The sequence below is a fragment of the Bos taurus genome, chromosome 7 (assembly GCF_002263795.3).
Source record: "Bos taurus isolate L1 Dominette 01449 registration number 42190680 breed Hereford chromosome 7, ARS-UCD2.0, whole genome shotgun sequence".
Classification (NCBI taxonomy): domain Eukaryota; kingdom Metazoa; phylum Chordata; class Mammalia; order Artiodactyla; family Bovidae; genus Bos; species Bos taurus.
In genome coordinates, this window is record NC_037334.1 from 4,270,490 (window position 1) to 4,284,683 (window position 14,194).

A 14,194-nucleotide genomic window follows, 5' to 3' on the forward strand; every position below is an offset into this window, starting at 1 on the left:
CCATGCCACCAGTTAAGGGATCCTGGGGGTGGAGATGCTGGTTTGGGGGTGGCCCAGAGGGGTGAATCCTGACTCTAGCCTGTGCCTGGGGACCAGGAACGACGTCCCCTGGCAGACCGAGGGAGGATGAGGCATCTGAGTCACCCAGTTCCTGCAAGAACATTCGGCACCCAGCGGCCTCATGTGGGCTGTCACCAAGCGGGAACACGGCCCCCGGAGCCCCTCCACGCAGCCTTCCCCGAGGCCTCCCGCTCTCTGTTCCCGCAGCTGTTCCTTCACGGCCACAGAAGGCGAGTAGGAGGAGAGGGCAGGCGGAAGGGAGTCCATGTAGGCTGCTTGGCCGGAATTTGGGAGCTTGGGGTGGGGGGAGGTTCCCTGGCTGAGAGTCCAGAGTGCCCTGGGGCTGCCAAAGCCTCTGGACTCTGTCGGACTGGGAAACTGAGGCCCAGGGTCTGCCGCTGTTCTGCACACTGCATAGTGTTCTGCATGTGTGCTAAGTCACTTCAGTAGTGTCTGATTTTTGTGACCCTATGGACTGTAGCCCACCACGTTCCTCTGTCCATGGGGATTCTTCAAGCGAGAATGCTGGAGTGGGTTGTCATGCCCTTCTCTAGAGGATCTTCCTGACCTAGAGATCAAACCCGTATCTCTTGTGTCTCTGGCACTGGAAGGCAGGTTCTTTACCACTAGAGCCACCTAGGATGCCCATAGAGATACCTAGTTCTCTCCTAAGAGTTGAAACCCTGGAAAATTTTCCGGTCGTTCAGTGGTTAGGATTCTTCACTTTCACTGCCAAGGGCCTGGGTTTAATCCCTTGTAGGGGATCTCAGATCCTACCAGGCTGCAATGCACATCCAATCACATCTTTCCCTCTCTGGCTCCAAACTCTCCCATGGCTCCCAAGTACCCTCAGAAGGAAACCCACCTACCTCACCACCACCCATGAGGTCCCACCTGGCTCCTGTGGCCTCCTTAGCCCTCAGCCTCCCCCTGCTTACTTCCTACTCACTCTGTTCTGACCACCCTGGCCTCCTGGCTGTTCCTCCAACACACTAGTCCATCCTCACCTCAGGGCCTTTGCACATGCTGTGCACTCTGCCCAGAGCACTCTTTGTAACTTATGATCCCTGTTTTATCCCTCAGGAAAGATGCAAAGAGAGAGGGTCAGGTGCCCAGGAACACACATCAAGTGGGGATGACTCAGGACTTAAACCCAGAGCTGTCTGACTAACACCCGCAATCCAAGCCCTCTCTCACCAATTATTTCACATTCAAAACAGGCCTCCAGACCAATCCACCATGGAGATGAATGAGTCTCAGCCTCTCCAGGTTTTGCTGCAGGTAAGTGCCACAGATCCTCAGCTTTAGGCCCAAATCCCCTGCTCAAGGGGCTCCTAGGCCAACTTGACTCTCAAGTCTCCCATTGTCTCTCCTGATGTGGTCCTGGTTTTTCTGCCCCACTTTCTGCCCTTCACATGAACGGATGGTAGAGCCTTCAAGGACGGCACAGCCAAAAATAATCGGGCCCCGACCTACCTCCCGAAAGTGGGGCAGCCCTGCCCAGCCACCTGGTACAACGGAGGTAATTAGTACATGTGGCAAATGAGGGTAATTAGGTCTGTGGGAACCAAACCACGGATCCAGGTTTGGAGTTTGGAGGGGGCTCAAGTTCTGCTTCCCTAACCCCCAACCCACCCTGGTCCTGGGAGGTCTAGCCCATAATCCAGTGCCAGACCCCCTGCCCCAGCCCCTTCGTGCCAGGACTGGGGTGGGGTGGGGTGGGGGAGGTGGGTACCTGTCTTCATTACTTCCTGGGGGCTGTTGTTTAATGAATTAACCTTGGCCTTTGGCAGAAATTGAAATAGATCTGAATTTAAGGTGGGGTCAGTTATTGTGTGTGAGTTGAGAATCATCAAACTTTCCTCTGCCGTGAATCCCATGCAGCTAACCCATGCTGGAAGATGCGAAATCCAAGAGATGCCACGGTTGAGCTCTTGAGATACCCTCGGGCTGGGGGAATCAGCCCTGAACACAGACACTTCCACCAGGAGGGAGGGTGTAAGGGAGGGTTTAGCAGGAAAGAAGCCTTCTTAGAGAAGAGGTCATGGGGGTGGTGGGTAGGGGTTTGAGGAATGAATAGGAGTTTGCTAGGAGGATATGATTCTGTGGCTGTCCCAACTGGCAAACTTGGCGGCATAGGAAGTAGGAGAAGGAGGGTGGTTAGAGAGGCACATGAAGGCCCCAGAGCTAAAGATTTAGAGGATATCATGCCACGTTGGACCCATTTCTGTCCTCAAGAGCTCACATCTGGTTGGGACCCTTCAAACCCTGAAAGTCTAAAGAACTTGGCTCAGTATCAAAACCGCCTGTCCAGATAGCCAAGAATAACTATGATGTTTATAACTAGCAGACATTTATTAAGCTCCTAGGTCATGCCCTCTTCATGCCAGGCCATATTGGAGCCTTACAGGAAGCCTCAGAAGTGGGTACCATTCTTAATGCATGTTTTATAGATGGGGAAACTAAAGTACAGGGAGGAAAAGTGATTTCTTTAAGGTCCTCCTGCTGGTAAGAGGCACCCTGGCTCCTGTGACATTGAAGGCCACCAAGGACCTAGGAAGGGCCCTTGGGATCCCTTCCTTCTGGCAACATTTACAGAGTTCCTGCTGCAGGTCAGGCTTGCTCTAGGTGGTGGGACAGAGGCTTGAACAAAGTAGGCAGTAACCAAATCATGACATAAACAGACCTGAGTGGTCCCTGTAATCCATGCCATGAGGTTGGGCATGTGGTTTGGGGGAAGAGTACAGACACTCTCCCCGCTTTGCTGCTCTGGTGGGACAGGAACCCTCCAGGGAAGAGAGACGATATAACTTCAGCGCAAAGTTTGGGTCGGATTTAATGAGACAGAGGCCCAGAGCCTCACCTATAAGAGCTACTCTGGAGTGCTGCAGTCGATGGCGTCGCAGAGTCAGAGGTGACTAAGCAACTGAACTGAACTGAGCTGAGAGCCAAATGAGCTGTTCTATTTCCTGCTTGGTTCCTCCTATGGCAGGAAGCGCATTCCCTCATGTCCTTCCTCAGCCCCAAGAGGAAGCTGTCGTTCCTAGTCAGCCACCTTGGGTTGGTGGCCTCTGTTCGCCCCTCAAGGACATTCCCAGTCCTTTGTAAGAGAGGCCCAAGGGCCACGCAGAAGAGGGCTCAGGCTGAGGTGGGAGTGGCCGCTCAAGGCAGCCTCCTACTCATCTATGCCCAGGGAACAGTGAGAAGCTGATGGTGTTGCCTGGATTCTTCCTGCCTCCTCCCCCCACCCCAGCACCATGAGCATCAGCCCCATTCTCCAAGCAAGAAGGCCCAGTCTTCACTGACAGAATCATTCTCTCAGTTTGAACTGGACTAAGACAACTTCAGGTCAGGGCTGCTCAAGGCCAGCTCCATCCCAGTCCTTCCTGGAGACTTGAGAGAGGACCCCATTCTCCATCACGCTGTGGCCTCCTCGCCCACCCGCCCCCCCAGAACAGCCACCTGACCCCAGTTCTACATCCGGCCAGTACTCAGCACATGCTGAGTGGCCTCCAAAAGCCTCAGCCCTGCCAGGACCTTTCCAGTTACATTAAAAAATTTTTTTTTTTTTTTGTTATAAGGAAAAGTCACTCTGCACAGAACAGACGGTATTTTCTTTGTTCCCTACAGTGTTCAAGTGTTTTGTGGCTTCGGGCCTGAGAGCGAAGCCAAATCCTTTGCTTATGCAGATGCCGTGAAGTTAGAGGCAGGTGGAGAAAGTGAGTCTGTGGCTCTGTTTCCTGAGCTGGAGTGATAGTCCCTCTCACGCTGAGTGAGGTTCAGGCTCAAGGATGGGTCAGTTCTGGCCACAATCAAACCAGTAAATAAATCAGGGACCCCAAAGAAAGGGATAGGGTGGTGCAGCAGGGGTGTGCGAGGTCCCTACCAAGCTCAGGACAGTCAGAGAAGCATCTGGGAGGTGAGGGGGCAGTGGAGCTGAGCCTAGAAGGACAAAACAGAATATAGGACTTTGAGAAGGGCATTCTAGGTGGAGGAAACAGCTTCAGCAAAGGCTGGGAGGGAGGAAAACTCAGATCTTGGCCTGGGATGAAGGCTCCAGAAACAACGTGACCTAGGATTCACCTATAGGTAATTTGAAGGGAGCAACCAGCTCAGATGTGGGAGAAACAGACAAGAACAAGCAAAGGAGACAGAGGAGAGAAAAAGCAAAAACCTCAAATGTGGGGTTCCCAGGTGGTGCTAGTGGTAAAGAACTCACCTGCCAATGCAGGAGACATAAGAGATGCAGGTTCCATTCCTGGTTGGGGAAGATGCCCTGGAGGAGGGCATGTCTACCCACTCCAGTATTCTTACCTGGGGAATCCCATGGACAGAGGAGGCTAGAAGGCTACAGCCCACAGGGTCACAAAGAGTCAGACACGACTGAAGCGACTGAACATGCATATACGTGAGGCTCAGAGCTTCATGGAAGTGCAGGCAGGCCTTCCTTGGTTCAGTGCCCCTGTCCATGAACTGATGGCACTGTGTGGCTCTGGAGGAGTTTCCAGAGAAAGGGTGGAGCTGGGACTGACAAGGGGGCTCCACAGGCTTGGACCAGGAGATCCTGGGTCAGCTCTAGAAGGGCTGTCTCCCAGAAGTGTAGGAAGGAATTAGTGACAAGCCCAGGCCTGTGGACCTCCAGGCAATTCACCCATTCGGTGGCAAGTGGACATGGACAGTCCCCCAACCTGGGATTTGGGGACCCTTTAACAGCAATGATAATCCTAATCTAACCTCATCAACACAGTGACAGCTGTTTGGGGAGACACAGAAGCCCCAAGGTGGACAGAAGCCCCCACCTGGGGATCAGAGTGGGGTGGGAGAGCAGGTAGGAAGCAATCTGAGCAGCGCACCTGGGATCAAGCCCCATTAGCAGCAGCAGCATCTTCCAGCCTCCTCTCAACCAAGGTCTCTTTCTTCATTTTCTGCATACGGGCACTGAGGACGAGCCACGCCTGGGCCCACCAAGGGGCAGATGTGCCCTGCACCTGGACTCCCTTCGGGTGAAGAGGGACCTGACTCCCCATGACAGACAAAAGCAGCCGTGGCCCAGAGGATCGGGGACACACCCCCGACATACACCCTTGAAAGGAGGATGAGGCCACATTCTCCTTTGTCCGCCTAGGTCTGTCTGCCTGTCGCCTGTGTCTCTGCCTCTCTCCTCCGTCTCTCTGTCTCTGGGTCCGGGTCTCTGGCTCTACCCTTTGACTGTCCCCCTCCGCACCCTTCTTAACCTCTTGCCCCCCACCCTCCCCCTCTTCCTCCCTGCTCCTGCCCCTCCCTCTCTCCCGCCCCCCCGCCGCGGAGGGCCGGCAGGGGGCGCTGCGGGGCGGCCTCGGCGGCCCGGGGAGGCGGGGCGGGCGGCGGCCGCGTCGGGACCCGCCGCGATGGGACCGGAGGCGGCGCGGGCGGCGGCGGCGGCGGCGCAGACAAAGGCGCGGGCGGCGCGGAGGGCGCGGGCCCCGGAGCCAGCGAGCGAGCGGGGCGCCGGGCTGCGGGGAGTCGGCGCCGCGGGGCGGCACCCGTCTCGCGCCCGGACACTTGAGGGGCGCCGAGCCGGCAGGGTGAGCCCGGCCAACCGAGCCAGCGCTGGGGGTGCGGGGGGCCCCGAAGTTCGAGAGCCCTGGAGAGGGTGCTGGGGGGGTCGCCGAAGTTCGGGATACGGAGGCTGGGGGCGGCTGGGGGAGCCCCGAAGTGCCAGAGCTTGAGAGGTCAGGGGACCCCGAAGTTCCGGAGTCGGGGTCAGGGAGGGGACATTGGGAGGGGATCCCGAAGTTCCGGCCCCGTTGTTGGAGAAGGCTGTGAAGGTGTCTCCGAAGTTCCGGACCTGGGGTGGAGGGGCGACCCGAGGGAACCCCGAAATTCCCGACCTGGGGATGGAAGGGTGGCAGGGGGTCCCCGAAGTTCAGGAGTCAGGGACAGCGCGAAGGATCCCCTAAGTTCTGGACCTGCGGTTGCAGGAGGTAGAGAACGTGTCCCCGAAGTTCTGGACCCGGAGTGTTGGAGGGCCGTGGCAAGGGATCTTGGAAGTTCCAGGGCTGGGGGCGACACTTCCCGAAGTTGGGGCGTCCTGGTCGTGACGCGGGTGGGGTCTTGATCCCGAATGAATATCCGATCCCCTGGACTGGGGCTCGTGGGGTGGGGCTTCGACCACCAAACGCAGTGTTGGATCCCAGACACCGGGCGGGTAGGGCTCCCCTTGGGGAGCCCCGCGGCCGGAGGCGTCCGAGGCGCATGACTAGTTGGTGAGTAACTTGCCCCAGTGCAGCAAGTCGTGGCAGGAGCGTCCGGACGGGCAGGAGGGACCTGAGTGTCTGAGACCCCTGCGCCCCCGGAACCCCGGCTCGACCCGGGACCCACCCCCAAGGCCGGCCAAAGTCACCGCCCCTCCCCCAACCCGAGCTCCGGTTTCAGACCCTGTGACCAGGACAGCAGCTGCCCAGAAGGGAGGGGGTGCACTCCCCTTTCTGACCACGGGGGCTACGGAGTTCAGGCCTCTCTTCCCTCTGTCTGCCTGCCCTCCCCCGGGTCTCTCCAGGACCTGGTTCCCACCCAACCGCGCGCATACTGGGATTCAGTGGTGATGCGTGGCCACCACAGTGGACCTGTGCAGCTGCATCTTGTCTCTTTAACTAGGCTGCAGGCTCCCTGGGGATTTTTGGACTTTAACTCCAAGGAGTGCCTCTGCTCTAGAGTGGAAGCTGAGGGGTTTCTTTGGCGGTCCTGTGGGGGACGGGTCTCCCAGTAGGCACCCAGTAACGCCTCACTCTTTTGGTGGCGGCCCTGCTTTGAAGAGTACTGGATGAATGTCAGAAGGTGCTGAACAGGAATTGGCCTTGGCCTCCTCAGCCCAGCCCAGAGATAGAGAAGACTTCACTGGGAGTCCTGTAAGCAGGAAGATGCGAGGTTTATGCCCGGGATGCCAGGTGCCTCCTGTCAGAGGCACATCTGGAGGATGTTCCTGCAACACTCAGGACAGAGATGGCCTCTGGGGGCTCAGATGGTAAAGAGTCTTCCTGCAATGCAGGAGACCCAGGTTTGATCTCTGGATTGGGAAGATCCCCTGAAAGGGGGAATGGCTATCCACTCCAGTATTGTTGCCTGGAGACTTCCATGGATGGAGGAGCCTGGCCGGCTACATTCCCTTCACTTTGGGGTCGAAATTCTGTGAATGGTGTACATGGGGTTGGACATGCTTGGCCTCCCTCATCCTGGCCTGGGGGACACTCACAAACCCCCTCTCCCTCCAGAGGCCAAACCAGCAGTTCCCACCATCCCACTGGCTGCTACTTGGAGCCCACCCAGACCAGCCTGACCAATGTCCACAGCCAGGTGAGCCCCTGCTTCTGCCAGCTTGACCCTGAGTCCCTGGGGGTGGGTGTGGGTGGCCCCCACTGAGCACCCTCTCCCCACACAGGGAGCAGCCCATCTTCAGCACACGGGCACACGTGTTCCAGATCGACCCGGCCACCAAGCGGAACTGGATCCCCGCGGGCAAACACGCGCTCACTGTCTCCTACTTTTATGATGCCACCCGCAATGTCTACCGAATCATCAGCCTTGGGGGTGCCAAGGTCCTGGTGGGGCCTGGGTGGGGTGGCAGGTGCCAAGGATCCCAGGACAGGACTGGGTCCATTTGCTGCCTTGCTGTGTGTCTTGGGGGCCAGGGGATACTCTGAATGTTTCTGGGTCTCCATCTTCCTTCTGAAATGGCTCAAGCCAAGTGGTGCTAGTGATAAAGAATCCACCTGCCAATGCAGGAGACGTAAGAGACATAAGTTTGATCCCTGGGTCAGGAAGATCCTCTGGAGGAGGGCATGGCAACCCACTCCCATTCTCTTGCCTGGAGAATCCCATGGACAGAGGAGCCTGGTGGGCTACAGTCCATAAAGTTGCAAAGAGTCGGACAGGACTAAAGTGACTTAGCACAGAAGGACTAATAGAAGGCGATTTTCTCTGGGGGTTTCCTATTGATTATTACCAGTTCCATCACCCATGAACTTTTCTCCCAGGCCATCATCAACAGCACTGTCACTCCCAACATGACCTTTACCAAAACCTCCCAGAAGTTTGGACAGTGGGCAGACAGTCGCGCCAACACTGTCTATGGTCTTGGCTTTGCTTCTGAACAGCATCTGACTCAGGTGGGCCTGCGGGGGTACATGGTGGGAGGAGCAGGGCTGGGGTTGGGTCTTCTCTTGTGTGTACTGGGGGCCCTGGACAGATGCTGGGCGTCCATCTTCCCAGCTACAGAATGGGCATATAGAGTTGGACCAGCCTGTAGCCCCTTCCCACTTCCCTGGTCCACATCCCAGCTCAGTTGGCCACCTGCTTTCATTTTGAACACACCCTGCTCCTCTCTGGGTGCCTTTGATGGGCTTCCCCACACCCCTGGCACTACCTTCATCACCACCTCCCTCCACCCTCTGCTGTTTCTAGAATTCGGCATTGTCTTATTAATTGTTTCCCTGTATGGTTCATGCTCTCCGAGATGCTTTTCTTCTCTTTTCTTTTAGAAGCATTAGTTTCCCTTTCAAATTTAGATCTTTAATTAATTTCCATGGGCGGTATAAAGTAGGAGTATTTTTTTCACATATGAGTATTCAGTTGCTCTTGGGACTTTTTTTTTTGGCCACGCCATGTAGCATATGGGATCTTTGTTCCCCAACTGAGGATTGCACCCCCCGCACTGGAAGTGTGGAGTCTTAACCATTGGACCACCAGAGAAATCCTAGAACAGTTTTTGAAAACACTACCTACCACCAATACCCCCAATGAATGGCACTGGCCACTTTGCACAAACCAAGGGAGTGTATATCTGTAAATATTTTTAAAATTACTTTCAAGCTAAGAAAATTTATTTTAAAATTTAAAAAGGTTGGAGGCTTCCTTGGTGGCTCAGTGGTAAAGACTCTACCTGCCAATGCAGGAGAAACAGGTTCAATCCCTGGACTGGGAAGATGTTAGATGCTGCAGAGCAATGAAGCCTGTGCGCCATAACTATGGGTCCTGTGCTCTAGAGCCCAGGAGCTGCCACTGCTGAGCCCACGTGCCCCAGAGCCTGTGCTCTGCAACGAGAGGAGCTGCGATGGGAAGCCTGTGCACCACAACTAGAGAGGAGCCCTTGCTCGCTGCAACCAGAGAAAAGTCTAAGCAGCAATGAAGATCCATACAACCAAAAATAAATAAATACATAAACAAAATTTTTTAAAAGGTTCCCTGGTGGCCTAGTGGTTAGGATTCCAGGCTTTCACTGCCATGGTCCAGGTTCAATGCCTAGTCAGGGAACTGAGATCCCACAATCCGCTTGGTGCAGCCAAAAATAAACAAATAAAATGAAAAAAAAAAAAAAAAGTGTATCCTACTCTAGCTGGAAAACAGGTATGGGAGATTAATGTAAACTATAATATAACAAAAATGAGAACAGGGTGATTACTTTCCCACTGGCTGCAGGTGCCTGTCAGAGGCTCCAAGTGCAAGACCTGCTTTCTTTTTGTCACAAAGGATATTCACAAGCTCCCAGGCATGAAAGACAGATTAGCACCCACCTGAGGCTCTCCTTACTGAGATAAGCTGATTGAGAGGGAAAGGGGATCTCTTTCTCAAGGTGGCCTCCGTGAACATCCCACCCCTGCCCTCTAGCCTGATACCCACTCTGCTCCTTGGGCATCATTTTCCCAGCCTTCTTCCTTCTCTTCCAAAGTGACAGAGCTGGTGCTGGGTGGGAATCGTGTGGTGGGGCCCTGGTGGAGGGGGCTGGGAGTTTGTTGACTGTTCCTATCCCTCATCCCTCAGTTTGCTGAGAAGTTCCAGGAAGTGAAGGAAGCAGCAAGGCTGGCACGGGAGAAATCTCAGGATGGAGGAGAGCTCACCAGTCCAGCGCTGGGGCTCACTGCCCACCAGGTCAGCACTCCTTGTCCCAGGAACTCAACTGCTATGGAGGGGAGGGGTCTAAACACTGCCGGTGCTCAGGACCAAACGCTCACTGATGATGTAAAACTAGATCCATGGCAGGGACCATGGAAAAGGGCTGTGGGTGCCATGGGAGCATGTCACAGGCCTGTCTGAAAGTTAGATAAAGGAAGGCCAGAAAACCAGCTCACGTGGCAGAGGTGAAATGGCTAAGTAGCGGTGCGTGCTTGCATACTCTCGCTTCCGTCATGTCCAACTCTTTGTGACCCTATGAACTGTAGTCCGCCAGGCTTCTCTGTTCCTGGGATTCTTCAGGCAAGAATACCAGAGTGGATTGCCATGCCCTCCAGGGGATCTTCCTAGCCCAGGGATATTGAACCTGCGTCTCTTATGTCTCCTGCATTGACAGGCGGGTTCTTTACCACTGAGCCACCTGGGAAGCCCTAAGTAGTGGGGTGGGGTAAAAAACTGTCCCTGAGCATTTCCCCCCACTAACTTATTCAACATCATTTATTGACCACCTACTGTGTGCCACACCCTGGACTGGGCACAGGGCTTAAGAAGATAAAAAAAGTAGGCTGGTCCCTGCCCTCAGGACTGTGGTCCAGGCACCAGGTGGATTCATAATGAATTTAGCCTAATGGAGTAGATTTCCCATAGGAATTTTAAATAGCTGTTGAAATTTGGGCCCCAGGAGAGGTCACTGCGGTGAGGGAACAGCACCGAGGCATCAGATTGCTCCCCGATTTGCAGATTATGAGTATCTGTCTCCCTGGGTTTAGGCTAGCCTGCATTAGGTTTGTTGCTGGTGGGTTGGTGAGAGCCCAGCAGGCAAGGAGGCGGGACAGGGCGCCAAACTACAGCCCAGGGGCCATGTTGGGGCCACGGATGGTGGGTGAGGAGGGGAGAGGAACGATTGGATCCCAGTGCTGGGAAGGACCTCCTGCCCCCTCTCAGTCAGGACCCTTGACATCAGCCCTGACCCCAACCATGACCTAGCTGGCCCTTAACTGAAACCGCGCCCTACTTGACTTCACTTCTATCCATGCCCTTAGGTGCCTCCGAGCCCCCTCGTCAGCACCAATGGCCCCGGCGATGAGAAGCTATTCCGCAGCCAGAGCGCGGATGCCCCGGGCCCCGCTGAACGCGAGCGGCTCAAAAAGATGCTGTCCGAAGGGTGAGGGGGTAGCAGAGGGTACGGGGCGTGACGGGACGAAAGGTGGGGGAGGCGAGAGGAATTTCCAGAAACTGTTGGGACTCGTTCAAGTGGCGCAATCTGACAGTGGATCCACGCCCGGGATCCCAGTACAGGCCTGGGTTGGAGAGGAGACACCCAGATTACGCCCCTTCCAGAGCCGACCCCGCTTGCCTCATCCGTTCCTCGGGGCTAACCCTAGCCCGTCCTCACCTCCCCCAGCTAATTCTAAACCCACGGGTGCCTCCCCACCACCCGGTTCTGTCCACATCCCATGGGTTGATACTGCCCTCCATGCGGACTGTGTCTCGCGGAGCGTCCCTCCCCGGGACGTCCCCACCCCATTGTCTCGAGGTCTCTTGACCCCGCCCATAGCACCGCCCCAGACCCAGCACCGCCCTAGCCCCGCCCCCGGCCCAGTGAGGCCCCGCCCTGCCCTCTGCTGACCCCGGCGCTCTCGCAGCTCCGTGGGCGAGGTGCAGTGGGAGGCCGAGTTCTTCGCGCTGCAGGACAGTAACAACAAGTTGGCCGGTGCCCTGCGAGAGGCCAACGCGGCCGCCGCCCAGTGGAGGCAGCAGCTGGAGGCCCAGCGCGCAGAGGCTGAGAGGCTGCGGCAGCGGGTGAGGAAGCCCCACCCTCCCAAAGACCCTAAGTGGCCCAAGGGTCACTGTGAAGGCCCTGCCTCCTATTTGTCCTGGGTTCAACTGGCTGGATGTGTGATCTCGGCAGGTCACTTCCCAGAGTCTTAGTTTCTTGCTCTGTAGTATGGGTCTGAAGTAATGTCGGCCACAGAGGGTCGTCAGACCCTAGAGTCCTACCTGCCAGAGGTGAGGTAGTGGCCCAGATTGAAGGGATGAGTTCCCAGTCACGGGCTTGACTGATCAGGAGGCATATCCCCAGGGTGAGGAGGGTACAGACTGGGTCATCAGGGACTGACCTTCTGTCTGCACAGGTGGCTGAGCTGGAAGCCCAGGCTGCGGCAGAGCCAGCTTCCGTCAGTGAGAAGGAGGGCCCCAGCCAGTCATTGGAGCAGCTGGAGGCACTAGTGGAAACCAAAGACCAGGTGTGTGAACGCCTCTGTGTGCCTGTGTGCTTCCTTGGGCCTTGCCTGCCTTGCTCTCCCCCAGGGGAGCCAAGGACCTCGGAACAGATTTGGGGAACTTTTCCATCAGGAGATCCAGACGCTGAGGAGCCAGACTAGTGGGTCCCGTGAGGCCGCAGACACCGAACGTGAGGAGACACAGCAGAAGGTGCAGGTATGTGTGGTTGCTGTGGGGTGGGGTGGGGTGACTACCCGTGGCAGCCAGCCCCTGGTACGGGACGGACATGATCTTCCCTTCCCACGGGTTCTGGGCAGCCGTGGGCCTTCCTGAACCTCCGTTTCTTCACCTATAAATGGAGTCAGGAAGACATCTAAGGTTGTGAAGGATTCAGACGACCAGGTGTATGGAAGGACTGAGTCAAATGATGGTTATCAGGACAAGGTTTCATCTTCTTCCATTCATTCAACAAGCAGTTTTTGAGTCTCTGTTAAATTTCCATTCTTGACCCCTATCAAATCCTCACACATCCCTGTCTGAGGCCAGAAGCTTGTATTTGTACCCAGATGTAGCTGGCCTGGCTTTCACTGAAGACTTTATCTGAGGAACGTTCATAGGGGCATGTCCTGTGAGTCCAGCAGGTGGAGAAGTTAAAGGATCTGGTGCCCCCAGAGAGAGAGTATTTGAGGGAATGCTCCCTGTTTTCTCCTGGGCAGCGTGCACAGCAAATGCAGAGGCCCTGAGGTGGGGAGAAAGTATTCAAGGAACCACAGGAAGCCAGAAAGGCTGAGCAGGAATGAGCAAGGAGAGGGAGGGGTTTGAATTTCATTCCCAGAACAGGAGGATTTTGAGGAGGAATGTGGTCAGTTCAAATTGGCTGGGGGACCAGGGAGATCTTGGGTACAGGTAGCTGGGAAAAAGCCAGCAGACAGGGAGAGCTTGGCCCAGAGTGGGGGCTGTGGTCCCCAGCACCCGCTTTGAGACGCTGGACGCTTGAGACTCGCTGGGGCCCCAACACCGCCTGCTCTCTCCCTGTAGGACCTGGAAACCCGAAACGCAGAGCTGGAGCACCAGCTGCGGGCCACGGAGCGCAGCCTGGAGGAGGCCCGAGTCGAGCGGGAGCGGGCACGGGCCGAGGTGGGCCGGGCCGCGCAGCTGCTGGACGTCAGGCTGTTTGAGCTGAGCGAGCTGCGGGAGGGGCTGGCCCGCCTGGCCGAGGGCGCGCCCTGAGTCCAGCCTCCGGGTCTGCATAGAGGAAGGGGCCTCTGGGAGCTGGTTTTACACAAAGGGTTCCCGCCTGGGGCACAGGCCAGGCCGCAGGCGGCACAGTGGGCCAAGCCCCCTGGCAGCAACTGGGGCCCGACTCAGCCTGGGGAGGGCTTGTCTACAGGACTCCAGCCAGCCCTGGCTGTTCACAGCTCAGAGGCTGTTTTTGAGCTTTTCATTGTGTAGAATTTCTAGACTCCCCAGGGCATGTGCTGATGCCCAAATTACATTTCTGAGCGTGGCTGTGTGTGTGGTGTCTGAGCAGCCTGGGTGTACCCAACCGCCAGCACTGGGCCCTCCGTCCATCTGCCCTCAGCCTGGTAAGCCACCTGGAGGGCGAGGTTCAGAAAGCCCGAGGGAGCGCGCCCAGGACACGTGGCTCTGCTTCCCTGTCTCCTTAAGCCCTGCCCATGTTGTCTGGACCACCTTGGACTAACGTGGACCCTGATTAATCCCCCCGCTTTCACTTCACTCTAGCCACAAACCCCAAATACAACCAAGTGGGCAAGGGGAAAGCTCCTAGAATGTGGCTGTGTTCACTAGGCATGGAAACGATCTCTCCAAAACATCATGTCTACATCTGGGTAGTAGAGCGGTTGCTATACCCATTTTCCAGATGAGGAAACTGAGGCCCATATAAGGGACTTCTCCCACCCAAGGTCACTCGGCTGGAATGGTCAACACCACAGTCCAAGGCTTTGGGCCTGGCCCGACAGGAAAG

At 56.3% G+C, this 14,194-nt stretch overlaps 1 protein-coding gene across 2 annotated transcripts; it reads left to right on the plus strand.

Annotated features, from left to right (window-relative positions):
* The first annotated feature begins 5,487 nt into the window (after nucleotides 1–5,487).
* Nucleotides 5,488–13,714, plus strand: HOMER3 (homer scaffold protein 3). 2 transcript variants are annotated; one of them, XM_003586241.4, is made up of 10 exons: nucleotides 5,488–5,624; nucleotides 7,311–7,392; nucleotides 7,478–7,634; nucleotides 8,073–8,204; nucleotides 9,856–9,963; nucleotides 11,028–11,149; nucleotides 11,631–11,787; nucleotides 12,120–12,230; nucleotides 12,340–12,423; nucleotides 13,246–13,714. In XM_003586241.4, the coding sequence occupies exons 2-10, from the start codon at nucleotides 7,379–7,381 to the stop codon at nucleotides 13,435–13,437; spliced, it is 1,077 nt and encodes a 358-aa protein (XP_003586289.1). In that variant the 5' UTR covers nucleotides 5,488–5,624; nucleotides 7,311–7,378; the 3' UTR covers nucleotides 13,438–13,714. The 2 variants fall into 2 exon arrangements, with proteins under 2 accessions (XP_003586289.1, XP_024850515.1); XM_024994747.2 differs by lacking the exon at nucleotides 5,488–5,624 and adding an exon at nucleotides 5,768–6,305.
* The last annotated feature ends 480 nt before the right edge of the window (nucleotides 13,715–14,194 follow it).

What these genes read in the sequence shown, in the direction of transcription:
- HOMER3 (XM_003586241.4), top strand. An exon ending in TCAGCCTTGGGGGTGCCAAG is followed by an intron (nt 7,635 to 8,072) that starts GTCCTGGTGGGG and finishes CTTTTCTCCCAG; the next exon opens with GCCATCATCAACAGCACTGT. An exon ending in TAGTGGAAACCAAAGACCAG is followed by an intron (nt 12,231 to 12,339) that starts GTGTGTGAACGC and finishes CTTTTCCATCAG; the next exon opens with GAGATCCAGACGCTGAGGAG.